The 24,716-nt window shown below is 52.6% G+C and overlaps 12 protein-coding genes across 12 annotated transcripts; 5 read left to right on the top strand and 7 right to left on the bottom strand.

Annotated features, from left to right (window-relative positions):
- Positions 1-221: 221 nt before the first annotated feature.
- On the bottom strand, positions 222-1,500 carry PG994_006078 (uncharacterized protein; the record flags this gene model as incomplete). The annotated part of the gene is made up of 5 exons (XM_066857487.1): positions 222-548; positions 681-1,015; positions 1,101-1,304; positions 1,375-1,423; positions 1,486-1,500. 5 exons carry the CDS (start codon positions 1,498-1,500, stop codon positions 222-224), a joined length of 930 nt encoding a protein of 309 aa, XP_066716756.1.
- A 1,874-nt stretch (positions 1,501-3,374) lies between these two features.
- Positions 3,375-4,280, top strand: PG994_006077 (uncharacterized protein; the record flags this gene model as incomplete). Its single annotated transcript, XM_066857486.1, has 1 exon — positions 3,375-4,280. One exon carries the CDS (start codon positions 3,375-3,377, stop codon positions 4,278-4,280), a length of 906 nt encoding a protein of 301 aa, XP_066716755.1.
- A 250-nt stretch (positions 4,281-4,530) lies between these two features.
- Positions 4,531-5,004, bottom strand: PG994_006076 (uncharacterized protein; the record flags this gene model as incomplete). The annotated part of the gene is made up of 3 exons (XM_066857485.1): positions 4,531-4,727; positions 4,803-4,895; positions 4,968-5,004. 3 exons carry the CDS (start codon positions 5,002-5,004, stop codon positions 4,531-4,533), a joined length of 327 nt encoding a protein of 108 aa, XP_066716754.1.
- A 496-nt stretch (positions 5,005-5,500) lies between these two features.
- Positions 5,501-6,697, bottom strand: PG994_006075 (uncharacterized protein; the record flags this gene model as incomplete). Its single annotated transcript, XM_066857484.1, has 1 exon — positions 5,501-6,697. The coding sequence occupies one exon, from the start codon at positions 6,695-6,697 to the stop codon at positions 5,501-5,503; it is 1,197 nt and encodes a 398-aa protein (XP_066716753.1).
- A 1,165-nt stretch (positions 6,698-7,862) lies between these two features.
- Positions 7,863-8,973, top strand: PG994_006074 (uncharacterized protein; the record flags this gene model as incomplete). Its single annotated transcript, XM_066857483.1, has 3 exons — positions 7,863-8,519; positions 8,584-8,625; positions 8,692-8,973. The coding sequence occupies 3 exons, from the start codon at positions 7,863-7,865 to the stop codon at positions 8,971-8,973; spliced, it is 981 nt and encodes a 326-aa protein (XP_066716752.1).
- Positions 8,974-9,517: 544 nt separating this feature from the next.
- On the bottom strand, positions 9,518-10,729 carry PG994_006073 (uncharacterized protein; the record flags this gene model as incomplete). Its single annotated transcript, XM_066857482.1, has 5 exons — positions 9,518-9,676; positions 9,735-9,956; positions 10,028-10,184; positions 10,259-10,483; positions 10,539-10,729. 5 exons carry the CDS (start codon positions 10,727-10,729, stop codon positions 9,518-9,520), a joined length of 954 nt encoding a protein of 317 aa, XP_066716751.1.
- A 1,508-nt stretch (positions 10,730-12,237) lies between these two features.
- On the top strand, positions 12,238-13,614 carry PG994_006072 (uncharacterized protein; the record flags this gene model as incomplete). The annotated part of the gene is made up of 1 exon (XM_066857481.1): positions 12,238-13,614. One exon carries the CDS (start codon positions 12,238-12,240, stop codon positions 13,612-13,614), a length of 1,377 nt encoding a protein of 458 aa, XP_066716750.1.
- Positions 13,615-14,143: 529 nt separating this feature from the next.
- On the top strand, positions 14,144-15,601 carry PG994_006071 (uncharacterized protein; the record flags this gene model as incomplete). The annotated part of the gene is made up of 1 exon (XM_066857480.1): positions 14,144-15,601. The coding sequence occupies one exon, from the start codon at positions 14,144-14,146 to the stop codon at positions 15,599-15,601; it is 1,458 nt and encodes a 485-aa protein (XP_066716749.1).
- A 518-nt stretch (positions 15,602-16,119) lies between these two features.
- PG994_006070 (uncharacterized protein) lies at positions 16,120-16,859 on the top strand (the record flags this gene model as incomplete). Its single annotated transcript, XM_066857479.1, has 3 exons — positions 16,120-16,238; positions 16,332-16,604; positions 16,718-16,859. 3 exons carry the CDS (start codon positions 16,120-16,122, stop codon positions 16,857-16,859), a joined length of 534 nt encoding a protein of 177 aa, XP_066716748.1.
- Positions 16,860-17,319: 460 nt separating this feature from the next.
- On the bottom strand, positions 17,320-17,751 carry PG994_006069 (uncharacterized protein; the record flags this gene model as incomplete). The annotated part of the gene is made up of 3 exons (XM_066857478.1): positions 17,320-17,426; positions 17,527-17,659; positions 17,743-17,751. The coding sequence occupies 3 exons, from the start codon at positions 17,749-17,751 to the stop codon at positions 17,320-17,322; spliced, it is 249 nt and encodes an 82-aa protein (XP_066716747.1).
- A 793-nt stretch (positions 17,752-18,544) lies between these two features.
- PG994_006068 (amino acid permease-like protein) lies at positions 18,545-20,270 on the bottom strand (the record flags this gene model as incomplete). Its single annotated transcript, XM_066857477.1, has 2 exons — positions 18,545-20,083; positions 20,154-20,270. The coding sequence occupies 2 exons, from the start codon at positions 20,268-20,270 to the stop codon at positions 18,545-18,547; spliced, it is 1,656 nt and encodes a 551-aa protein (XP_066716746.1).
- Positions 20,271-21,502: 1,232 nt separating this feature from the next.
- Positions 21,503-22,746, bottom strand: PG994_006067 (uncharacterized protein; the record flags this gene model as incomplete). Its single annotated transcript, XM_066857476.1, has 4 exons — positions 21,503-21,881; positions 21,940-22,172; positions 22,226-22,420; positions 22,453-22,746. The coding sequence occupies 4 exons, from the start codon at positions 22,744-22,746 to the stop codon at positions 21,503-21,505; spliced, it is 1,101 nt and encodes a 366-aa protein (XP_066716745.1).
- Between the last annotated feature and the right edge of the window lie 1,970 nt (positions 22,747-24,716).

Genomic DNA, 24,716 nt, shown 5'->3' with positions numbered 1-24,716 from the left:
TTTTGACCCAATCAATATAATGAGGAAAGCTTGTTAGAGAAGGGCTGTTTACAAATAGATCCACCATGTCTATAAATAACCCCGTATCATTTAATATATATCACTGATGTTTTCAATAATGTCTCCTATTGTGGTGCGGACGGACGTTGTACGATCTGCCTGTTCTTTCCTACCAACTGACGTCCGCCCATCCACTTCCTCAAGACTTGAGGCCTTCCTCCTCAGGAATGCCCCTGAATCGATTTCGGCTTGTACGGCTCCTCCAGCCACGCGTCTTCCTCCTCTGTGAGAACCACCTCGCGAGCCCCCAGTACCTCGTCCATGCGCTCGATGCTGTTGACGCCGACAATGGCCGCGCTGACCCGTTTGTTCAGCCACGCCAGGGCAACCTGGCTCATCACGGCATTGTGACGGCTCGCGACTTGCTGGACCCGCGCGATGATCTCGCGGTCGGCATCGCTGGATCCGTGTCCAAAGCGCGCCAAACGGGCTGTGCGGTCTGCCATTTCAAGTGGTCGTGCTAGGTAACCCTCGGCTAGAGGAGACCACTGTTACCCATTGCGTTGACATCGTCAGCCTGTTTTGTATCTAGCAAGTGGCGGGGAAAGGGGGATTTGGTAGGTAATGAGGATGGTGGATGGCTGGATCATCCCTACTGTCTTGGAGCAACTTTTACTTACCGATAGCATGCCCACGCCCGTCCTCTTGCAGAACTTGATCATCTCCCGCTCCTCCTCACGGTAGAGCAGGCTGTAGTGGTGCTGCATGGCCACGATCTTGGTCCAGCCGCGGAGCTTGGCCACGCACTGCAGCTGCGCCAGCTCGAACGCCCACATCGAGGAGGCCGCGAGGTAGCGGATCTTGCCGCCGGCCACCAGCCCGTGCAGCGTGCCCATGGTCTCCTCGATCGGAGTGTCCGGGTCCCAGCGGTGGATGTGCAGGACGTCGATGTACGTCGACTGCAGCCGCTCCAGCGACTGTTCCACCGCGCCGAGGATGGCCATTCGCGAGAGGCCTAGAGGCGCGAGGAAGGGGGATGGCAGTGGTCAGTCAAGATGTTGATTAGGGTCGGCCAATTGGTAACATGGAATTGGACTTACCATACTGGTTCACGTAGTCTTTGCTCTTCTGGACGGACTCGTCTAGGAACGCGACGAAGTCACTGGACTCTCCGTGTTCCGTGTCCGCCACGATCCGCCCAAACTTGGTCATGAGCACCAGCTTGCGCCGCGGGATGTTGAAGTCCTTGATGACGCGCCCGATGATGGCTTCGGTTTTTCCATTGCTGTATGCATTGGCGGTATCTTATCGCAGTCAGTCAGTCGGTCAATGAGACCTTTTTTGAGGTCCAGTCCGTGCTCCCCCATTACCCACCCCATGTATTGATGCCTCTGGTGTAGGCAGCGTATAGTATCTTCCGTGCCTACTGGATAGTCAGTCTGGGAATGGTAGTCATCGCACGATCGGGTGGAGAAACCACTGTACCTCTTCCTCGTCCATAGCCCAGTTCATCCATTGCGAGTCCCCCAGCCCAAGAGTTCCCAAATAGGATTGGAGACGATCAATCCACTCGACCCAACTCTCCGGTATTCTGCCTTGGTGGCCGCGATTGATTGCGCCAGTGTACTGGGCACCTTCTTTGACCCGAAGACCGGCCGATCTTGGTTGCAATGTTCCGGCTTGGTACCATTCTTCAGGACTTGTCCGTTCACAATCGAACCCTTGTTCAGAAGTGAGGTCATGCAATCAAGGATAGAACTCTCGTCTTGGCTACGGACACAGTCGTGTGAAACTGTCTATGTATATAGCAAAGTCTTCCTCGGGTAGGGGGTTCGATTCCACGCTCTGCCTGTCCCGGAAATCGTGTTTAGATTCAAGATGTCCGGACCAATAATCCCTAGAATCTAGCAACTTCAGCTTGGGTAATGCAAGACATACGTGTGCCACACAAATCTGTAACTTTTCAGTTGCGGATGGCTGAGACCGGTGAAGAGGTTGGTAAGCACGGAATAGATCTCAGAGTACATCTTGAATCGCAACCCACTACGGGACTCGGATACTATCATCACCTCACTTTCATTTTGACGAGGCAACAGTTAAAGTGGTGCTTTTTCTTAACATTTTCGCTCACTTATTGTGCGGATCTGTAGGGTGCTTACCATGAGCTAGAAAACCAAGCTCCTTTCTCGTAGAATGGTAACGCCGAATTGATCATGATAATGCTGGTTTGACGGCACCGCAACTATAGTGCAATCCCGTCAGTACTGCGATGATTGGGGGTCAGAGAGTTATGATCGTCATCCTGTCTCAGCCCCTGAAGTGGTGTTGCTTTTCTTATTACAGAGTTTGTTAGTGGCGAATCACACTCTAAATCATACAGATAAGACTTTCCTGATCCGTGACCATTGCCGTAACGAAAGACGAAGTCCTCTTAAGAGACCACCCGAGACATTCGGAAACTCTCAGAGGTCCAGTTTCAACACGATCCACATAAGTCATGCGATATACCAGGTTTGCAACCAAGCACGTGAAGGCAGAACACCGCAACCATTTTGGTGCTCTCGGGCTTCATCCCGCAGCCAATCGTCAAGATAGGAGTGTTGGTTGAGGGTCCTGTCAGAAGATGAAGCCCGAATGTTGAGCATATCGTAGATAGATCAACTTTGAAACATTCACCCCTATTTACGAGGCGGGAAGGCCCTGGTGGATGTTAGTCGGTCATGTGCCTTTGTTCATGAATCTAAGCCCCTAGAGGTGTTCCAGTATTCCATAACTTGAAGCTCTAAAGGAAAACCCCGGGAAAAGGATAAAAAAGGAAAAGAAAAAGGCCAGATGAAAAGGGGCAACTCACGCGATTGCGATATGGGCTATCTCGTAGGAAGCCTGCTTCAGCGACATGCCTGTAAAAAAGCAAGTGATCATTACGGGACTTGTCAGCGAACTACCAAGTCACTGTCGACCACCACACCGTCTTCTTCCGCCTGTTCCGGCGTCTGAACCCACCCACGCGGGGTCCATCTTTGATGGCCTCCGGACTCCTACCTGCTTGGGGAAGGTTCGGCAAGAGCTCGGCATCCGGAAGTGAGGTAGTGTACTGGAAATTAGGCACTGTGGGAGTTGTGTTCAGCAGCCTATGGACCTGGTTCACAGACGGGCACTTGCTGATAATGATTTGATCCCAATGGCATTAGAAGCCCGGTATTTGGGTAACCTTAAGGATGTGGCCGCCTTCGGATATGTCAATGATCAAGGGCGTGCGGCCCCGCATCCAACATCCGCTCGGACCCCGCAATGGATGGCCTACTACTAATAATCGGTTAACTCCTGCCTTACAATTGACTGTGCTCCATCATCTCAAGCTGGATCTCACCGCAATGGATAAGTTCGAGTCGTTTACGATCACCACGCAGCCCGAGCCCAGGGTAGACATCTTCGGCCTCAAAAGCGGCGATGCATCCTCCCAGAAGCCCGCGCTGCTCCTCCTGCACGGCTTCCCGCAGACCCACCATATCTGGCACCGCGTCGCGCCGCAGCTGACCTCGGCCTACACCGTGGTGCTCCTGGACCTGCGGGGCTACGGCCAGTCCTCGAAGCCGGGCGGGGTCGCCGCCTACGCCAAGAGCGCCATGGCCCGGGACTGCGCCGCCGTGATGACGCAGCTCGGCCACCACGCCGAGCCGTTCTTTGTGTGCGGCCACGACCGCGGCGCCCGTGTCGCGCACAAGCTGTGCGTGGACCACCCGCGGCGGGTGCACGCCGCCGTCTTCCTCGACATCTGCCCGACGCTGGCCATGTACGAGGCGACGTCGTTCGACTTCGCGCGGGCCTACTTCCACTGGTTCATGCTGATCCAGCCCGCCCCCCTGCCCGAGATGATGCTCCTCGCCAACCCGCGCAAGATCGCCGAGGCCTTCATGGGCGGCCGCCAGGACGCTGGGCTCAGCATCTTCGCGCCCGAGTGCTGGGAGCAGTACGTCGCGGGGCTCGGCGACGAGGCGACGGTGCACGCCATGTGCGACGACTACCGGGCCGCGGCGACGGTGGACCTGGAGGAGGCCCGAGAGGATATCAAACGGGGCAGCCTGATCGCTTGCCCGCTCAAGGTTCTGTGGGGTCAGCACGGCGTCATCGAGAAGTGCTTCGACGCGGTTAAGGAGTGGAAGCAGGTTTCATCGAAAGATGTGACCGTCGAAGGCCACAGCGTTAACTCGGGGCACTACATTCCAGAACAGATTCCCGATCTGGTTGTATCCGAGATCAAGGGATTTTTCGTTGTTTGACGAATGGCATTTACGGAAAACTCGGTCGCGGTGGCAGTATCGACTATGTATGATCGGCTACAAGTTGGGCGTCCTCGACTCATGAAGAACAGGCATTGAATAGTTAGGTAATACACCGAACGGAGAGTATGGTTGATTTCAAAGAAGAGTGGCTGGCATGTTACATGATATCTTACACTGGATTCGTGGACCTCATTGCCCAAGCATCCTACAACAACGTCCACTGCAGTACAGTCCTCGAGTAACTAGCTTAAACACCGTACCTAAACTCTTGGACCTTCCGGGCATAGTAGTAGCTGGCCAGCAAGCCAACACTGCCCAGGGCTAGTGGAACGGGCCCGCGACCACCTGTTTTGATAATACGTGGGACAGCCGACGCAGTCAGGAGGGCGGAGTTGCCGAGAGCCAGCTCCGTGCCGTAGTCCCGGTTCTGCTTGATGAGATAACCTGATTGCCAGTGCGATCAGCGGCAGTGAAATCTCGATGGAGCGGAAGGAGGCGACTCAAAAGCGGAATACATACCAGCGTAAGCGTACGAGACACCCAGACCGATGCCGGCGACCAGAGACGGGGTTGATCGAGTTCGGACATAGCCCATAGTTCCGCCAACAGCCACTATGCCACGAGCGAGTCAGTCAAGGGCCCAAAACAGAGGGGTCACACTTTTTGACGAGCATGTTAACTTACAAAGGCCGGCGAGGGTGAATGAAGGATGCTCCGCCATTGTTTGAATGACCAAGGACTGAGAATTAAAAGGGGCGTTTTGTTTGGTAGTAGAGTTACTGTCGTTGTCATCGGAAAAAACGAGCTGATTGAATCATCACAGGAAGGTTTTTGCGCCAGCAGGTGGGGTTATCGCAGGGCCCCCTACCATTGCTTACTCGATCCAGTTCAGTACCTCACACTCTGCTGGAGGTCGCAGTTTCAACCAACATAGCTTCCCCTATCTAATGCACATTCGAAACTAATAAATTCGGCTGTTAGCAAATACGTTAATACATAATTATGACTGATTCAATTCCTACATTCTACAGTGTACCTACCTGGTCTGACGAATCCCATACTTGGAAGGAAAGTAATGCTACGACCTATGGCTGGCAGTGAACCGCACTGACCACCTGCCACTTTGTTACCTTAACATGGCTGGGTTAATGCCGGACGTCAGTCAACATGCACGACGCGTTCGGACGAAGACGGGCGCTCTCTCTCTTACCCCAAAGCTAAATGAACCTTTCGTAGAAAAACTCATACTCAGGCTCATACGCATGGAATGCTGGGAGAGGGAAAAACTGAACTTCGATGCCTTGCAATGCAAGTCTCATCACGTCCTCGTCAATCTTTCGCAAGTCGGCCTCAATCCGCGGGTCTAGCTGGCCCTGGCCCATGGCGTCTCGAGCCAATTTAAGCCAGCTGTCGACAGCTTCCATTCTTGATAAGATCAACAGTCGAAACTGCGTACACATGTCCCATAGGTACTTGTGCGAGTTGCTGATGGCGTGCTTCGCCACTAGGGCCTTTCGTTGTTCCAGGACCGTCAGCGCGAGGTGCAGCGCCCTGCGAAGGGCCGAGATTTGGATTGACTGCTGATGCTCCAGGTCGTACGCGCCCGTAGACAGCGCGTTGTACGAAGATTTGGGCCCGAAGAATACCGACGAGTCGCCCACAAGCGTCCCTTCAGCGTTTTCATTAACGCCAGCGTCAACATAAACGCAGATAGTCCTTTGGCCGAGGTCGGTGGTAGCATGGGACGGATGGTCGGCCGCAACATTCTTCCCCGTCTTGCCCACGAGGTAAGTCACTCCGCAGGTGGAGCAGTAGGTGAACCATTTCCTAGAGGGGGTTGTGAAATGGGCTGGCGGTCTTGTTTGTGTCTGTATAGTAGATTCCACGTTCAACTTGGCATGAAGCTGCAGGTCGTGGGCGGGATCGAATCGCGCCCCCTCGCCGAAAACGGGAGTTATTTCGACATTGACAGGCTCGTCAACCTTATGGGTCGTATCGATCTTGGTTCCATCCTTGGATGTCTTGCCATTAATATCGAGATGAGTCATACAAGAAATACAGCGAGCCAGATCATGCTTAGGACACCCGGCAAGATTCTTCGGTTTCGAACCAAATAAGTTCCGAACGCCTCGTCCGATACTCGTGAGTGCGTTGTCGACTGTAGTGCCTCTGAACCGATCTCGACGCGATGAGCTCCTGGACCTCTTCGACTTGCTCGAGTCTTTACGACCAGTGGGTGGTCGCACGTTCGGTTGGGTCGGGCCCGCGGGCGGATACATCTGATCCCACTCGTTGACGCTGGGTGGCGTTGGCCTGCTGCCATCTTCTTGACTCGGGACTCGAGCTCGACTAAAGGAGGTGCGTCGAGTACGGCCACGCGAAACCTCCGATGAACGGGACCGAGAACCATCCATGGTGTAAAGTATGGATGCAGGGACTAGTAACCAAGAAATTACTGCCAAGGACGATAAGTTGACTCTTTTTGATAGAGTGATGGTGAGAGGCACTTTGTCTGTGAGATGTCAGCTTGTGTTGTGTTCTTGCCATAGGGGTGGCTAGTGTAGTTTATATATAGACATTTCAAGAATGTACGACGATAGCAAACCCCAAACAAAGTCTTTTCGCAATTTTCCAAGTTGAGCGAACAAAAGTATAGTCACTTATTCTTCAAAGCAGGTATGATGTTTCGGGGCTTTCAACATCCGGGCGTGGAACAAAGCTTTGTCTGAAATCAAAGGAATTGTATTTCACGACTTGAGAGAATGGGCGCCCTCTAATATCGTTGCATTACTAGCAACACCGATTATTCCGGGTGATAACTCCATGTTTATGCCGAATTGGCATTTGGCCACTAAGTTTGATCCCAGGATAAAGTGGTGGACAGTGATTTTGATGTTCTTCTCTCAGGTGCTGATACTTGCACCTTCGTTTTAACGCGCTAATAGCGACAACTGTCAGCCCTGTCGAGCTCGATCAAAAGCAAACAATTGCATCTATCAGTTGTCATCTCCGTCGCCGAATAACCTGTCCTGCCTTGGCTCACGAGAAAAGAGAAAAAGAGGCCAGATTGGATGGCAGGCGGTAGGGGAGGGACCGCTGCGGGGAACTTCGTCATGGGGGGTGACTTAATTTGAGCTCGGGAAGATCTCTGACCTCTTTCATGCAACCATTCGCGCCATGCAAAGAGTCGGCAGCATACACAAACAGACACATGAGAGGGGGACGAAGTCATCTGCATCAAGTCTGAAGTCGTCTTTCCCAAACCTGAAGGGGACTCGGCCGAGGGATCCGGTCAGCTGGGTACAATGGGTCCCCCCAACAAGCCAGATTCACTTGCCCCGCAATCACCCCCGGCCGCCCCCTATCCATCTTAGTTAGGGGCTGGGCCCGCAAAGGATTCGCAAACCATAAGCAATCAATCACCGGGTAGATCCTTAGAATCGTCATCTGGTCGCTATCAGCCACCATATTTTATTTTTATTTTGCATATTTGTTTACTTCAATGGCCATAACATTGCTGCAGATGCATTTCGATTTTTGACCTTTTCTGCCACCTCTACATCATCATTCCCTCTTTGAATGACCTGGGAATCACCTTTCTTGGATCTCACCTCATTTTCTCCCAAGGTCGTCGGAGCAATGGAGCTACTCGAGGGACGGGTCGGAAACCTGACTCCGCAACAGGAGTCGAAACTGACGGAGATGTGGGCCGTGGTGTTAAGAAAATGCGGCTCCAGCGACGAGGGCCCAGCTGCTGTAGACGTGCAGCAAACGAGTGCAGACGTGGAGATGAGCCAAGACGAGACCAGGTCTGCGCTCTGGAGCATGGTCCAGGTCGAGCACCCCGACGCACTCCTGTTGCGCTTCCTCCGCGCGCGCAAGTGGGAGGTCGGCAAAGCCGTGGCCATGCTTGTCGCGACCCTACACTGGCGGACCAAAGTGGTGCACGTCGAAGAGATCCTGCGCGAAGGCGAGGCGTTGGCCCACGAACAGGAGTCCGGTGCCACCTCGACCACCGAGGACAGCGCGGTCCGGAAGCGCGGGAAGGAGTTCATGTTCCAGATGCGGGCGGGCAAGTGCGTGGTCCGCGGGGTCGACAAGGACGGCCGCCCCGTATGCATCGTACGCGTCCGAAAGCACTTCAGCCGCGACCAGTCGGAAGAGGTGCTCAAGCGCTGGATTGTGTACATCATTGAGACGGCGCGGCTGGCGTTTACGCCTCCTTGCGATACTGCCGTACGTATATGGCATCAAGCCTCGAGCCTCTATCTTGGAAACACGCGCTAATCAGGACTTCTAGGCCGTTATATTTGATCTCACAGGATTTGGAATGGGCAACCTGGTATGTAATATTATGCTTGACCTATAGAGGGCCGCCTCGCTTGACAATTAACTGACTGTAATGCAGGACTACGTGCCGGTGAAGTTCATCATCCAGTGCTTTGAGGCGAACTACCCCGAAATGCTAGGCAAAGTCATAGTCCACAAGGCTCCGTGGTTCTTCCCAGGTATCTGGAAGCTGGTGAGCACGTGGATCGCGGATCCTGTTATTGCCAGCAAGATCTTCTTCAGCACCAACACCAAGGACCTCGGCCAGCATATGGATTCGGAACGTTTGCCCAAGGAGCTGGGCGGCAAGGATCCCTGGAGTATGCGTATCTCGAGCCCGAACCGGACGAGAACGCGATGATGTGCGACACCGCCGTAAGGGACCAGCTCTTGGCGGCGAGAGAAGCTCTCGCAAAGGAATTTGAGGAGGCGACGCGCCAATGGATAAGCAATCCAAAGGACGACGGCGCCAAAAGTCGGAGGCACGAACTGGCTGTCCAAATCAACAGGGAGAATTATTGGCAGCTTGACCCCTATATCCGAGCACGAACACTGTGGGATAGACTGGGCATCCGGACACCTGACGGACACATCAATTACTACCCGGAAAAAGTCGCTAATGGGAAAAGCCACCAGAACGACTTATCGTAGCTCTTGGTGACTAACCAGGGCGACTACGTTGTATATATGTCTTGATTTTTTAACAATTAACCTTTCGTAATCGGTAATACAATCACCTATTTCAAGTTTATATATTTGAGGGTAACTTGCTCTTTATGAGTCTTTGGTTCTTACAAGGCTGACCTGGTATAAAATGAGAAAGAGAAAATAATCTCGTAACCAGCAATGACCTGACTTCTCGAAACTGTGGCCTGGATGCAGCCTGACGTCTATGTATCGATCACCTAGTAACCATGACAAGGGCTTTGGTTCGATCTAATGATGCGAAATGCTACCACCAAGCCGTTGAAATGAATCACCGCCGCGGCAATGATAAAAATATGAAACAGCTGGTGACTAGCGCCGCAAAGATCAAACCGATACGGAGCCCACCTCTCAGGGATCTACAGAAACTCATGTCAGTGAAGTTGGGTTGTGGGTATGGTACTTCACGGCTCTTACCCTGATGGCATAGAGGGCCGCGCCCACGAGGTTCGATGTCGCCATCCAGCCCATCCAGACCAAATACATGCGTGCTTTCTGCAACTCCCAGCCGTGGACGATGAAAATTATGGAGCTCAGCCCGAACCCGGCGTAGAAGCAGGCACGCCAGTGCCGGAACTTGGGGGAGCTGAAGTGTGGGTTCAGAGTGGAGATTCCACATGCCAGGGCGGTCCCACTCGTCTATACGGACGCGTTTATTAGCTCGGTGGACCCACAAGGCAAGCATAGGGGTCAAGCGGGTAAAACTATACCGAGGTCCAATACAACCAACGCAAACCCTCATTACAGTAAAATCCGTAGTAGATGGTTGGTATTCCTGCACCCCACATAAAGACCAAGATGCCGAGATAGTCCAGCTTGTTGCAGAGGGCTGTGAATTCCTTGGAGTTGTTCCAATTCACATGGAATCTTTTTAGAGTTTATTAGTACACAAATCGTTTCAGGGGTAAGTATACACGTATACCAGCAGAAGTTCAACTTACGTAGCAGAAAACGTAAAGCAAACTGCGACTCCGATGCAGTAGGTGGAAACTACAACCAGATCGATTGCCTCGGCGTGGCTTTGATACTTGTAGACATACTCATAGAAGTAGTATGGCAAACTGACAAAGATCAAAGCACCCATCAGATGGGAGTATGCATTGATGGTCTGGTTGTGCAAATACGAAAGGCTGGCCACAGAGAGCCAGGTCGATTCTGACGTCGGTCTTCATAGGCAGTTAGAAAATGCTTCAATGGCAGGAGCTGGAAACGTTGACAGACCTATATCCGCTCAGTATGTACTCATTGTCCTGCTGCCAATGTGGTATCTGGTGGAAGTAGAGCAATTTCGGTGCTCTGAACCAGCCTCCCCGATCGACCACGTCGCTGGGTGGCGTCGGCGCCAAGAGTTGCTCCTTATCATTGCCGCCCTGGTTGGAAGGTGAGTTTGTGGCCGTACGAAATTTAGGCATTGTGTACCTTGGCAACGCGAGCACGGTATATGACTTAAGAATAGCCCAAAGATTGTTTCCTGAGAAGGAGTTTGTCCAACTCTTCGGCAAATATGAACGACGAGCGAGGGGACGAGGGATCGAAAAGGAAACCCCCCGAAGCCAAGGCTCGCTGAATCCTGAACTCGTCCATTTGCTGATTGCTGCATAATATGTCACAGGATTTCTCCTCGGTAACCAATTAGATGAGCGTATCACTTATCACAACCCAGAGACTTTCAGGCGCCAAGTGTTGTGATAAATTCGCATCACCTAATCGGTTGCTTGTCGCAGGTAATCGGTGATTGAAATCGTTCGATGGCTCGCTCTCTCACTCGAGGCGGCGCTCGTACTCCCAAACAATACATAGCTTCGCCCATAGTCAGTCTCGTCTTCCCAACTCGAACGAGATCATGCTGTATTACTGCTAATGGACGTCTCAGTGGAGTCTTCTGCCCAAAACTAATAGTAACTCGGGGACCAAGTCCGTCCGCCATGAATATCAACTCAGACATACAGAGGTCCTCTGCGAGTCTGCATGCGGTGCTATCCGGAGTTCCGGCAAGGCTCTTTGTCTTGCCAAGATGGCAAACAAGGTAGTCTTCCGCCAATACCATGATCGCGTTTAAGCCGTCGATTTCATTAGTGGACGTGTACCGTTGTATCTGACTGTTTGTTAAGCGATAAGCGTCGAGGAAGCGCCGCCAACCCGAGCACCTCGGGCCGCCCGATTCCTGCACTGCAGGGGCCGCGAGGGGGTGTTCTCTGGTCGCGGACCCCCTGAGAACTGAGAAACGGCGTTGCCAAATTGGCCCAAAGACGGTTGCAATCGACCGTTGCAATCGAGACGATGATGCGTATGGCGATCCCATGGTCTCTTCTAACGATGTTATGTTTTCCTGCAGTGCCTCAAATGCTCAACAACCGCCAGCAGAAGAGCTTTTTACTCACGACTTTGTCCTTTCTACGCAGCCAAACTGCCAGGCGACAACGCGGAAAACCCCGATAACCCACGATCGCCACTTACCATCCAGCGAATGGAGGTTCAGCGCAATACCTCCCTCAACTTCACACTTGTTGGGTACATTGACGACCCCGATGGCAGAGGCACCTTGTCTCTCCTTTTTTCGTGTCTTTTGACACTAGGTCTCTGCGTATGGTCAGCTGTACACTTGAACCTGCCTCGCCATGGCGAGTTCTCAAATTTATGTACAGGAACCTTAAATGGAGTGTTCTAGGTATATTTGGCCCCGAACTCGTCATTTGGGCGGCCTGGCGGCAACACGTTTCCGCCCCGCAGCCTCACTAGACGGGTCAAAGAGGTGAGTTATTAGGAATCCGCCGTGCCACTTTTTGAGGCTCTTACGCTAACTCGAATATCTACAAAAAGGGGCATCGTCGCACAGCAGCCACGGAGCAATGGTCATTGGTCCATGGCTTCTACGCGGGAATGGGAGGATTCGCCTTCGATACGGTTAACTAGCCCTAATATGAAGAACGGTCCCTCGTTCCTCCCGAAATACCAGCGTCTCTACATAACGCCTCGCGGCATCCAACTGCTAGCCGATTGCGGTCTGTCGCCCTATATAACTCGGACCAACATCCAAGACAGAAACAAGACCGATGCAACAGGCAAAGTCATTTGCTGCTTCCAGGTCGGCTGGATGGTCGTACAGGTGGCTGCACGACTCGGCGTCGGCTTGCCCATCACGCCGCTCGAGACCAACACAATCGGCCACGTCGTCTGCGCTCTGATCAGCTACGCGCTCTGGTGGCACAAACCCAAGTGGATCAAAGCCCCAACCCTCGTGGAGGGAGAATGGACTCGGGCGATCTGCGCCTATATGTACATGCCGAGCCAAGTCAGTTCAGACAGCAGGGTCGATCGCGACTTCCTGCGTGATTTCGGTGTTCAGACGGAGATGTCGAAGATGGTATACATGCCGTCGCCTGCCACTGCCATGCCCGAAAAATCCCAAGCAGATACTCTTGATCCAGCACACTCCCACGAAACAGAGGAGGTCACCACGAAGGTGCTCAGGATCACAGAAGAACACGCGAGCAAGAGGTTTGGGTTGGTAGACGATGCTACCTTATCTGGGGGCTCTCTTGTACCGCGGAGCTGGTATCCAGGTATCGAAAGAGCCCAAAGAAAATTGGCAGGCACCAAGGATCAGATAGTGCGGGATATGGAGATGGAAAGATGGAGACTTGCCTGTGAAGCCATTGAGCGTTTACCAGCGATACGTAGTCGCTTGGAGTATCAAGAGACCGACCAGGAGGAGTCTAGATACCGCGACGCGCTTCGCCTCTATCCCGAGATGCCCCAGAAGATCAGGAACCACATCAAGGCCGGGAGAACCCCTAACAAGGCTCCTGGCCTTGACGAGCGGAGGGGTATGGTCTCCCCGTCGGAGGAGCTCGTCGTGGAACGTCCGAAGAACTGGCCCGGCGACGACCTGCTTCGCGATATGCAAGGCCACTTGATGGGCGTTGTGCTGTGGAGCGCGAGCACGTTGTACAGTGCCGTGCATCTTGCAGGCTGGAACGAAGTGCTCCCGACACCCGCCGAGCAGTGGTTCTGGCGGGCGTCAGGGGCATACCTCGTCTTCAGTGGGCTGCTGTGGTCCATCCTTAACCTGCTGGGCCACTTCTCGGGGAGCGTTTGGTGGTATTGGTACAACCAGCTGGCCGGCTATGGGAGCAGGACGAGTAGGGTCGTCTTGCTTATACTGTGTTCGATAGACGGGACTCTGTACGTGGTGGCTCGGGTTTATCTGGTGGTGGGAGCGCTGGTCTCACTGCGAGCGCTCCCCGCATCGGCGTATGATTCGCCATCCTGGATTCTTACGGTGCCTCATATATGAAATGGAGGTGGTAGGGTGATTCATATAACTGTTACTTCAGTGCTAATAATACTTGGTTTTTTCCCCAGGGATGACCCGTGCTGCATGTAACATCGCAAATGTTTATATTCCAGCTTTTACCATCTTGTCAACGTAGTCCGTAATACGCAGTCCAGGCCGAAGGCCGTTATTATGATGACAGACTTATCGGACTTAAATCAACCAGCTCCAGTTACACAACATCATGCCCTGAGACAGAGCATACGAAAGTCGCAGCGGCCCGTTTCTCCTCCATCAACGTGATTGGGCTGGTATTTTTAGTCCCCATTCAGCTGAGAACACCGCCCCAGGACGTTTGGAGGCTTGAATAATCCCTGCTCAACCATTAATGCGAGTCCTGCATGCCGTGGGCACTGATAAATGATGTTTCCCCCGTAAACCTACTTCTTAACTGCAACCATTCTTTCTGCAATCATTCTTCTCTCTCACTCTCCGTACCCATTTCACCGTATCATGCGTCGATGGGCAAATGTACTCACCAATACCCAAGATGCATGACTCATTCTTCACCTACAATCTGACACGGCCGTATCCATTCCGGTGGTTCACTCCAGTCACCATTATCGGAGGCATCATTATAGCCATCCTGGTCTCGTTCTTCAACTACGCATCGACGGGCTATGAGCTGGTCCAACAGCCTTCCAGTGACCCCAACGCGACTATCGTTGACCCGTCTTCGTATGGGGGTATTCATTTCCCTTCATACTTCACTGCCAGCTCGCGCGCCACGTGCGCGTCCACCACATTAGCGCCTAATGCCCTGATTTTCACTCAAAATAATGCAATTCCGTACACTTTAACAAGCGTTTGGCGGACGAAGGATGACGGAAGTAGGCTCAACCTGGGATCTCTTGTATACCACAACAACATGCTGCAAGACTGTAACGTTTCCAGGATCTCAATAGATGTGCTGGGCAAATATACAATGAACCAGCAGATCAGAGCCGCTTCGCCCGTGGGGCTATCTGTCGATGCTTTTGTCACCTGCTCGGTACTGATCGATACCCCCGAGAGGGTTCAGCGTCCAACATACTTCGAAATAAAGGGCAACTACAAGCTGATCGGCCCGGAAGTCAAGCCATTCCTATCTCGGAACAAGACAAGCTCTACCAGCCTGTGGTGGGGCGAGTCAATGCTCTACATGTACTGGCTGGTGACGGCGAAGGCCTACATCGACAGCGCAGAAGACACCGAGGCGGGCAAATCGCAAACTTATAACGCCGCCATCACGCTCAGACGCAAGGACTCGACGGACAACGGTACAGGAGAAGAGACCATGAGCGATGACTTCTTCACCACCGAATGTTACGTCGAATCAAGCTTTTGCGGGACCAATGTCACAAGTGAACTGGCAGATCTCAGCAAAGCGAAGGAGAAGTGGCATCCCTATCCGAAGATCTGGTCCCGTGTGAACCTCCTGGGCAAAGCCATGTATTTCACAGTGCTGGCGGACCTGGGGCGCAACGACTCGACGGTGCCCAACATGCTCACCCACCCAAACCTACTGGCTAATCTGACGACGAATCTGACCAGCGAGGTCCAGTGGTGGAGCTCGGCGCGGGCTGCTGCAAAGTCGAAAAACGAGTCTTTTGCTCCCCATTGGGATGCAGACGACGGCCTTGCGCAGAAGACGTTCGACTCCAACCAAACGCCACAACCGAGTTTAGGAGCCGCCCCGGCCTTCATGTCGACGAACTACATCTGCCAGGTCCCGCGTGCCAAAGCGCCAGGTACCATGTTCTTCACCATTCTGGTGGCGGATCTCGTGTTGCTCCAGAGCTTCTGGGCTGTGTTTCGATTGGTCATCGATACGGTTTCACAGCGTAAAGACCCGAGATTGATATATTGCGCAGGATGCATAGAGAAGGAAACTTACACAGGAAGCATGGAGCTTATGGGTCGAGGGGGAGTCCAGCTCGACAGCCGCACTAGTCTCGCCGTCTGGTAGCCCACGTCCGTGATACTCATGGAACGAGCACAGATATATTATTTTAAAAATCATCAATTCTCATCGACGAATGAATGGCCTTTTTGTCAAGACGAAGGATTACTGGCGACGGAATAGCTGGCTGGCAAAGGTTTACTAGCTATACGTAGCCACTGGGCAGTGATAGTTACATCTAGAAATTTGAATAGAGTAGAGAAACATATGCCATCTATAACGAGTCAATACCAAGCGGGGCAATGGGGAGAATATGGAGAAATCAATGTAAACCATATCTCTCTCCAGCACACAGTGGAGATATAGATGGGGAAGGCAAGGATTATGACTACATCGTGTCCACTTGAACGGCATGCTCATTGCCAATAGGTTTGCCGGCCAAGACCCAAAAACAGGTTGTCGCTTCAGGGGTCAAAGTCGTTTTAGAACGCAGGCGTAATGACTATAAAAGCTATGCCAGCGGCGCATATATTCTGTTGAAAACCGCTTTCCGAGTACATCATTTCTCAGGAGACAGTTTGAAGATGAAGCTCAGCCACGTTGTTGCTTCTTTACCCTTGGTGGGCGCCGCCGCGGCGGTTGGGATGTCCCGATACACCCCTGCCCCAGATGTTGAGCCGACATTCGCATCATACTTAAAAGAGTCAGTTCCTCCCTCATACCTATTCGTTGGCAAATTACACGCGTGTGATGATATATCATGCTGACATAACCGGCTTTTCCAACCCAACTTCAGACTCTACGCGTCCGCCGAAGACCCCAGCGCCGAAACCACATTCATCGATTTCTTCACGCCGACGGGGCAGCTCCTGGTGCTCGGCCACGTCGCCACGGGCGCCGACGCCATCGTCGCGCTCAAGCAGCAGCTCCTGCCGGCTGCCGGCACGAAGCACTGGAACCACCTGCCCAACGCGACGACGGTGGATTCGGAGACGGCAGGCCAGAAGACGTACCAGGTGCTCGGTGTTATCGAGACTCGATTTGATGGCGGGAACTGTTCCCAAGCGTAGTGAGTGGCACTCCTGAGCTTTGCTCGCAAACGTCGAGTATTATTTTATCTGCTGGATGCGCCCAGTTGGACTGTTGTTTACTAACCCATACTTTTCCCCATCAACTTTCTAGTTACTCTTCTCGTTTCACAGTCACGAAAGACGCCGCCGGTGTCGTGCAGTTGACCCCCCACACGGGCAGTTTGGTCGCTTACGACGACTTCGTCGTCGATCCCCCAGAGTCTCCTACGCATATTCCCTGCGGTACGATTTGAGGAGAGGAAAAAAAAGAATTCTCCCCTATCCATCTAATTCGAGCCAGACGAAAAGCTCTCCTCTATGGGGAATGTGAAAATTGGAGCGAGAAGAAGAGTCATGGGGGGTCGGGGTTGTGACTCGCGCGACCCGCGCCGGCCCGCAGCGGCTGTCGTGTTTTAGTCAGTACAGGGCTTTTTCCATAAATAGTTTTGAGCTCGTTTACCCCATGGCGGAGATGAACCATCTGTACATAGTAGGCTGCATGTCGGGGGGCTTAATCTACTGGGGGTTCTGGCAGGGGCTGCAAACCTGTGGGAAGGCACACGTGCGCTGGAGGTCTAGGAAGAAGATGATATTCATTCATGATTAATACCGACGGTGAAAGAAAAGAAAAATTGTTGGCTAATTACATGGGACTTCCTCACATGTGCTGAAGAAACGGGGTGTTGCACGAAGTATAGTCATGTACTGCATTACCTAGCCTTCCCAGCCCTCTTTCTTCCTCATGTCCTGGCCTTTGGCTACCAAGCCGTCTTTGTTCAACATATTGCCGATGCTCTCGACTGCCGAGCCTCGTAAGGAGTCTAGTATTGGGTCGTGGTGATTAGTAGTGCTATCTCCTATAAGTAATATGGAAAACAGAAAACGGGTATGGTATATATAAATTAGTGATTAGTAAGTTACCTTTCCGGAATTCCGAAGTCTTGTTGCCGGTCCCGGTGCCATGGGTGGTTGCGGGCCCGAACTCCGCTTGGTCTGCACCGCTAGGCGTGATGGTGTCGGCGATGCTTCGCCGCTTAGACGTAGCCGTGGGCGACTAAAAAGTCAGCTATGTCAGCCAATCCTTCCGCCTCTTGCCCTTGAGCGCGTATTGGGGATGCCAGGGGTGGATATGCATACGTCTGACATTATATAGATCTGGGGTGTTCAATTGGTGGTGTATATTGGCAAATGTGTGCTATTCTGTCGTGAAGGGAACGTTGAATGATCGAGGAAAAGGGGGTCCGAGTAAGGTTATGAACTCAGGCAGCTATATGTTTATGCATAACTAGAGCGACAGATAACTCACACCGAATCAACCCAATTATCGGTTTCATATTCAAACATACGTCAATTGTCCCCTCACTAGCCATTGAGGCTGGCTGCGTCATGTGAAGCATTGGGAGTGGTATGCGGCCTTGCTATCTCTGACCTATGAGAGCACTGAAGCGAAGCTTATCCCGCGTGTCTTGGCAAACTCTGCATCCTTCTGAACGTTGCATTGATTGGGGCTAACGAGGAACGGTCGGTCTGGCAGCGATAAGCTTCGATCAGCCCTATTGCGTCATAAGGATGGATTGACGAACAGTCGGCTATGCATGTATGCATGCGACCGACATAGGACTCTATCCTTGGCGCTATGCTTGGCTGTTAAGACGAGCAGTAATGCACCCATGCCAAAGACAACTCTGGTTTCTAGCTACCACTCGTACGCAACCCTAGCAGACTCGAGATCAGGTAACGCATCTCAAATAGGTAGGTCACGAAGATCTGCAGATCGATGTGATTAGGCGGCAATAGGGTACCTGTTGGCGACCGGGGAGCTAGCAGTGCTCGTGTAGCAGACCACTTTAATCGTACTTGATAATACAATTAAGTTCTAATATTGATATAGGCACAGATTGCTCATAGCGATAAAGAGCCTCCATAAGCTGCCCATCCGCTATTTCTCGGTACTGCTGATCTTCTTGGTCACAGCGTGGCCATCGGAGGGTGTCTCAATATCCACCGACTGCCCCCTCACCACACCAACGCCACCCTCCGCCAGGCCGGACTGCAGAATTGGAGGCCCGGAGAAGTGCTTCCTTCCCCAGGCGAAGTACCAAACAATACTGATGGTGGCAAAGCCGGCGAACACGACACTGGCGTAGTTCATGGTCTTGGGGTCAAGGCCGGCCAGGTTCGTCGGCATGCAGAACAAGAAGATGGCCAGCACGATCCACAAAAGAGTGGCGATGTTGATAACGAAACCGAACTTCCCGAGCGAGAATGAAGCGTGGGCGAGGTGTTTCCTCCCGCGGCAGACAGAGACCAGAATAGGTAATCCATAGGACGTGGACAAACAGATGGTAGCCACTCCAGTGAAGGAGCTAAACGCCGCGGTACTCCCAAAATAGATGAGGCCCAGGAGGCAGTCGACGACAGCAGACAATGTCAAAGCCCACAGCGGGATATCCAACTTCGTGTTTACCTTTTTCCAAAGACCGGAGCCGGGAATGGCCCCGTCACGGGCAAAGGCATACGTGCAACGACTGGCAGCCGTTAAAGACCCCACACCGGCGAAGAGCCAGATTCCTAGGATGAGGAAGAGCAACCCAAACCCACCGCCGGCGCTCCCGGTAGCATTCTTGAAGATGTAGCCGATAGGTTGTCCGTTGGCGATATCAAGGAGAATGGTGACATCAGGGAGAACGAAGAGGACCGGGATCAAGAAGATCAATCCAGTGAAACCGGCAGCCACAACCGAAAGTGTAATGGCCTTTGGCACTTCGCGCTCCGGCGACTGGACCTCTTCGCACATGGAGGCAACCATCCCGTAGCCTGTCAGAACATACGCTGGCTGGAGCAATCCGACGAAGAAAGACCAGCCTGAAGGCCACCCCGAAATGGAGGCATCGTAGTGGGCGAAGACAAATTCACCACTGCGCTTTTCGGGCGACATGACCAGCAGAACGATCAGTATGATGATGATGGATGATCCGGTCCAGTAGATGCACATCGTGTTGATAAGGCCGAGGTACTTGGCACCAAAGACGTTGATGGTGTAGCACAACAGCGTGACAGCCCAGAACATGAGCACAGTCTGCCAGGGAGTGGCGACGTAGTCCTCATCCCACAACGAGATGGCGCTGAGGATCAGCTGAGCACCACCAAAATTAATCGAAAGGGTGACCGTCCAGTTCCCGACAAGCGTGAGCCAACCCGTGACCCAGCTGGCGATAGGGGCCCATCTAGGCGAAGCGAGCAGGGCGGCCCAGTAGTAGACGCCGCCGGCGGTCGGGTAGACGGAGCAGATCTCGGCGAGGGAGGCGGCGATGGCGGTGGAGATGAGCGACAGCAGCACCCAGCCCCAGATGACGGTGACGGATTGGCCATTGGCCAGGCTAATATAGAAGGTGGTTGAAAGTCCATAAGGCACGGCCATGATGGCGAAGGACAGGCCGAGCACCGACAGCATGCTGAGGCTTCGGGGAAGCTCGGCCTTTGGTTCATGTTGGTTAGCTTTGGGTTCAATGTTTCAATGCCAAGCCAGCCGAGAATTGTCTACATACCTTGTACCCCATCTTGGCGAGCGCGTCGTTAGCCACGGAATCATTGGCTGCATGCGCTTCGTGGGAGTGGCGGCGGTGCTGGCCGCCATCACTGGAAACAGAAGCTTTCCTGTCCATTGTGCATGAATTGGGGTAGGTTGGGATTTGGAGAAAGGGTCGGGGATCTGCGAGTCGCAACAGGCCTCGGTTCTCTCTTTAACAGAAGAGGAAGGAACGAGAGAAGTGCAAGACACTCGACTTGGAAAAGAGCAATAACGCCAGCTTCACTAGGGCAGTTTCGAGCTTATCGTACAGGTGCAGCGACCAACGCGATCGCGACAAACGACCCGGCGTCGCTCTCTGATACGACCCCTGCCTCTTCCCGCGTCCTATCACTACGTCAACAGGTCATCCAGGTCTCGATCGGTCCTTAGTCCCGGACTTATCGCGGTGCGATAGATAAGACTTGGCGAATCTGTAGGATAATGAAATAGTAGGTAGCAGATGAGATGCGATTGAACAGATAAGGGAAAGAAGAAAACAGAGAGATAATACCTAGGAGATGAGGGATAAAAACATCAAATAGCAAGCGCCTCCCGCTTGGCTGTTCTCGTGCCCGGAGCTGAGGAGGTTCAGACGAGCGAGTCAGGTCGCCCTACCTGCCTGCTGTGTTGCTGCCCTGTTTGCCTGTTTCTTCCCCAGCGCTTATCTGTGTTCTCCAGTTAGCCAAGCCACTGACCCGTTCAGCCCCATCGCTAACTTTGGGGTCAGATAGCCATAACGCGGGGTAAACTTTTAGTCATGACTTACTCTAAGATAAAGTAGTACTCCGTACTGCGGGCGTATTGAGCATATGGTCGGAGTAACACCAGCCACAATGGGCTCGGGCGTCTATAAATAACGCACACGCCTGCCTACCTGCATCCCTTTGGCATGCCAAATAAGGTAATAGGTTATACTTTCGGATGCATTCCTTTGGACGAAAAGGCAGCTAGTGAACTTGTCGGATTGAGACATGTGTTGGTGAGGGATGCTCAGCGGCCGTACTTTCTATAAGTATCGTTGTCCGGGACCTTTAGCGCTGTGCACGGGCTTGCTGATTGGTCCAAAACTGCCCCTATTCTTATCAGTGACAGCATCATCTCGGTTTGGTATGGGGCCTTCCTAACCCCCGTCAACTGGCTGAATCAATCAACAAACATAACCTAGAACACCGGCTAAGTGTATGGAGATTACCATAATACTGATCGATTATTATATTGAATATAGCGAAAAATTTGCGTTCGTATCGCACGAAAGATATTATAGACCGCCTGCGAAGGATATATCTGGCCTTCGCCTGTGTTCGAGTTTCTCGCAAAAATATCTCCTTATACCATATCGTCTCGAACTGTGTGTCGTTTCGCCGACACCTCATAGTTATGGCTCGGCGCCACCGAACTGGTTGGGGATTCGACGTCGACTTTCACAGTTGTTTCCAGCTTGATTCCGGAGAACCCACCAACATCTCCGCCCAATATGTCGTCGGTACTGTTCTGCCTCGTGAACCCGGCTCTGTGCGACCGCAGCTGGTCGGAAAGGGAGTGCCGTGCCGCGCGCGGGCCTGGCATCTCCTTGAAAAGTAACGACCTTCGGGTAATGGCGTATAGAACCGTGTCGACCCAGCCTGACGAGGTGAAGAGGCTGCCGGCAATGAAGAAGTAGCTGTCGGGCGGTGTTCGATGCGACATGCTGGCCATTCGTCCAGCCCTATCAAACACGGGTTAGCGCCTTGCTTCCACAGTAGCAAATGGGTTGGCCGACGTACGCTAGGGGTAATGTCATCACGGTATATGCTAGGGCATAGGCAAGCATCGCTCTGCTGGCTTTATTTAAGCTTTCGAGGCTTGCGTCGCTTCTAAACGTAGAGCCGGGCTTTTTGGCCTGGTACAAAAACCAGAACCCAACAGTGTACACGGCAATCGAGCCGAACTCGATGATGAAGATCCATAGATAATGCAGAAGGAGTCGAAGATCCTCGTGGTCAGACTTAATCCAGCACTGGAAATGGTGAGCTATAGCCTTGAAGATTTCTGAAAGCCGACGTCGCTTACCCAAACACCAGCACGCTCAAAAATATAGCGCCCGCCAATAATGGGCGCCAGAGAGGTTAGGAGGAGCGCAAGTCCCCAAACGGACGAAATAGCAACGAGAAATGCTCGGTGAGATACTCTTTTCGAGAAAGCCACCTGATACACCGTATGGATTGCGATGGCCAAGACGAAAAATGCGCTTGAGACATCTCCAATCTGGATCAGCCAGCCTTGGACGAAGCAAGCACTGCTGGGCCAATGATTTCGCGCTCCGACGCCCAATAAAACGAGATAAGAAATCCAAGGGATTGGAGGGAGTCGGCCAGCAGGAGCTGGTAAATGAGGACGATCGATTGGTTGTGCCCGATGGAACTAGTGTAGAACCTTTTCCACGAGACCATACGCCAGCTCATGAATCCCAATAGGCCCGACGTGAAAAGGAATGACAACGCCGCTAGGCAGCCGATAGCCAGTAGTCCATTAAAGGTCGCATCGTCCATATGGAGGAGGCTGTCCTCCTGCGACGCCTCGTACGACGACATGGTATCGGGAAATTTGGTCTCTAATAAGCTGAGTTTGGTCGGTAGCGAAACCAAATCTGTATCGGAAACCAAATCTACATTGGAAGCAGATCCGAAAACCTTATACTTTAGACAGGGCCAGGGGATGGGCGCGTCAGAAGGTCATCCCTGGATCTAAAGCAGGGGAATTGGAGAGTTGGAGTTTACCACTACATTGCGGAGACATCATAACTCGCCGTCGTATAGAGACTCTAAAATGGACTTGGGACCGGTGCGTATATAGTGCTTCCAAGCTGCGTATAGCGCTTGCCGATCAAAGTGAGCGTGAGCAACCCACGAGACCAACGCCTTCCCTGTTGCTAGCAAGGGCTCGGCGGATGTCGGGTGGTGCTGGTAGTAATTGATTGCGTCCAATATCCGGGGGCAACAGGGAGTTCATGCGAAACCATGACAATCCCCACGACTGAATGCCTGCTGGCAATGCATGGCATCCATCCAGCCGGAATCAGGCCATACCCCATGATCTGTACCCGGTGTCAATCAAACACCTCCAAGACTCTTCAAGTCTGGGACAGCCGGTCAAAGCCATTGGGGAGGGAATCCGAACCCGAGCGGTGGAGAAGGAAGATCGCCGGCGCAATGGATGATGGGCGATGGGTCCAGCTAGTTTTGACTAGCGCTTCGTTGCGCCCACTTACGGGGGCCATGGCCTACGTGATTACTTTCAGCTCATTACGACACAAACTTCCGGCAGCCTGTCACGGTGACATTCCCCATTCGTGTGTCGCGCCGTGTCAGTAGGTAGGTAATATGGAGCTGCCAGGTGAGTCAGGCCCGACCTGGCCCCCCTTTAGCTTTACTCCGCAAGGCATAGCCTTCTTCACTTTTTTCGGTCCGGTATGCCCCAGTAGGCCAACAATTCATAGCCTAGCTATCACCAAAGAACCAAAAGTGGATATCGAGTCTCGGTACTACTAAGGAGGTAAGCTATTACAAGCCTTTTAGTAACGCCTTCAAGACCTGTGCGAACGGGAAAGGCGTAGCGAGCTAGTAAGTCAGGCACTATCGTAACCCTTAGGTCAGACCCGGTTCATCACCAGGGCTTTTCTCATTTCGAAAGTCTCATAGTTACTGTAAACAATAATGCTCCAGAAGCTGCCAGAGGAAGGAATCTTCACCCGTACTAGAAGCCATTCGTTTCTAGTCTTTCTTTTGGGGGAACCTGTCAAAAACGTGCTCTAAAAGAACTAAAGAGTCAATGCTTACTAGGCGCAACGGTACCCAGCAGAGCTGCCTCCTCAGATCTTTGTACTGCCTACTGTCAACCGTACCCTCTCAAATATCTCGAGTAAGAATGTTTGAATCTGTAAGGCTTACTAGGAGGTTGGTCTAAATGTCGGACCGAGAGTTGGCCCTTCCGGTCTCCATTTTCTCCAGACGATCTGACTCTTGACCACGGATCCCACGGATCACACGGAAGATATCTGCCTTGAGTGGGCGTGGCGGATATAATCCGGGTATCCGTCAACCCCATTTCCTGTTATTCCCACTCAGCTGGTAAGGCGCGCATTTTTTCCGCAGTCACCAAAAATGGCTAAGCTTGGTCCGACTTCAAGCACTAGGCGCATCCCTGCATCCCTAGAGGCCTATCAACATGGCATCTAGTCCCAATCTGTCTGTCTAGGTAGGTACCAAACCTGATTGGTGTGGGTGCCCCCTGTCTGTATATTAGTGTCTTCGTTGACTCAGGGGCCACCAATCAGCTGTGGTTCAATGTATTCGGCATATGATTTTGGGGATCTTCATACATGCCCGGGCATTGAATGCCATCTCCGCTATGAAGTAGGATCTTCAATAGACGGTGTCTTGGCGTGGCACATATCGTATAGTAATATTAGCGTACTGACTTCTGCTAGTACCAGGTGCCAGGGCAGCTAAATTAGGGCAGAGCTCGACATGGCGGCCCCAGTATAGTTCCACTGACACGTTCA

The sequence above is a fragment of the Apiospora phragmitis genome, assembly GCF_038363925.1.
Source record: "Apiospora phragmitis strain CBS 135458 chromosome Unknown utg000006l:1.0-5683423.0:1.0-5690449.0, whole genome shotgun sequence".
Lineage (NCBI taxonomy): Eukaryota > Fungi > Ascomycota > Sordariomycetes > Amphisphaeriales > Apiosporaceae > Apiospora > Apiospora phragmitis.
Note: the sequence above shows the minus strand (reverse complement) of the source record. Positions and strands in the feature narration are given on the sequence as shown.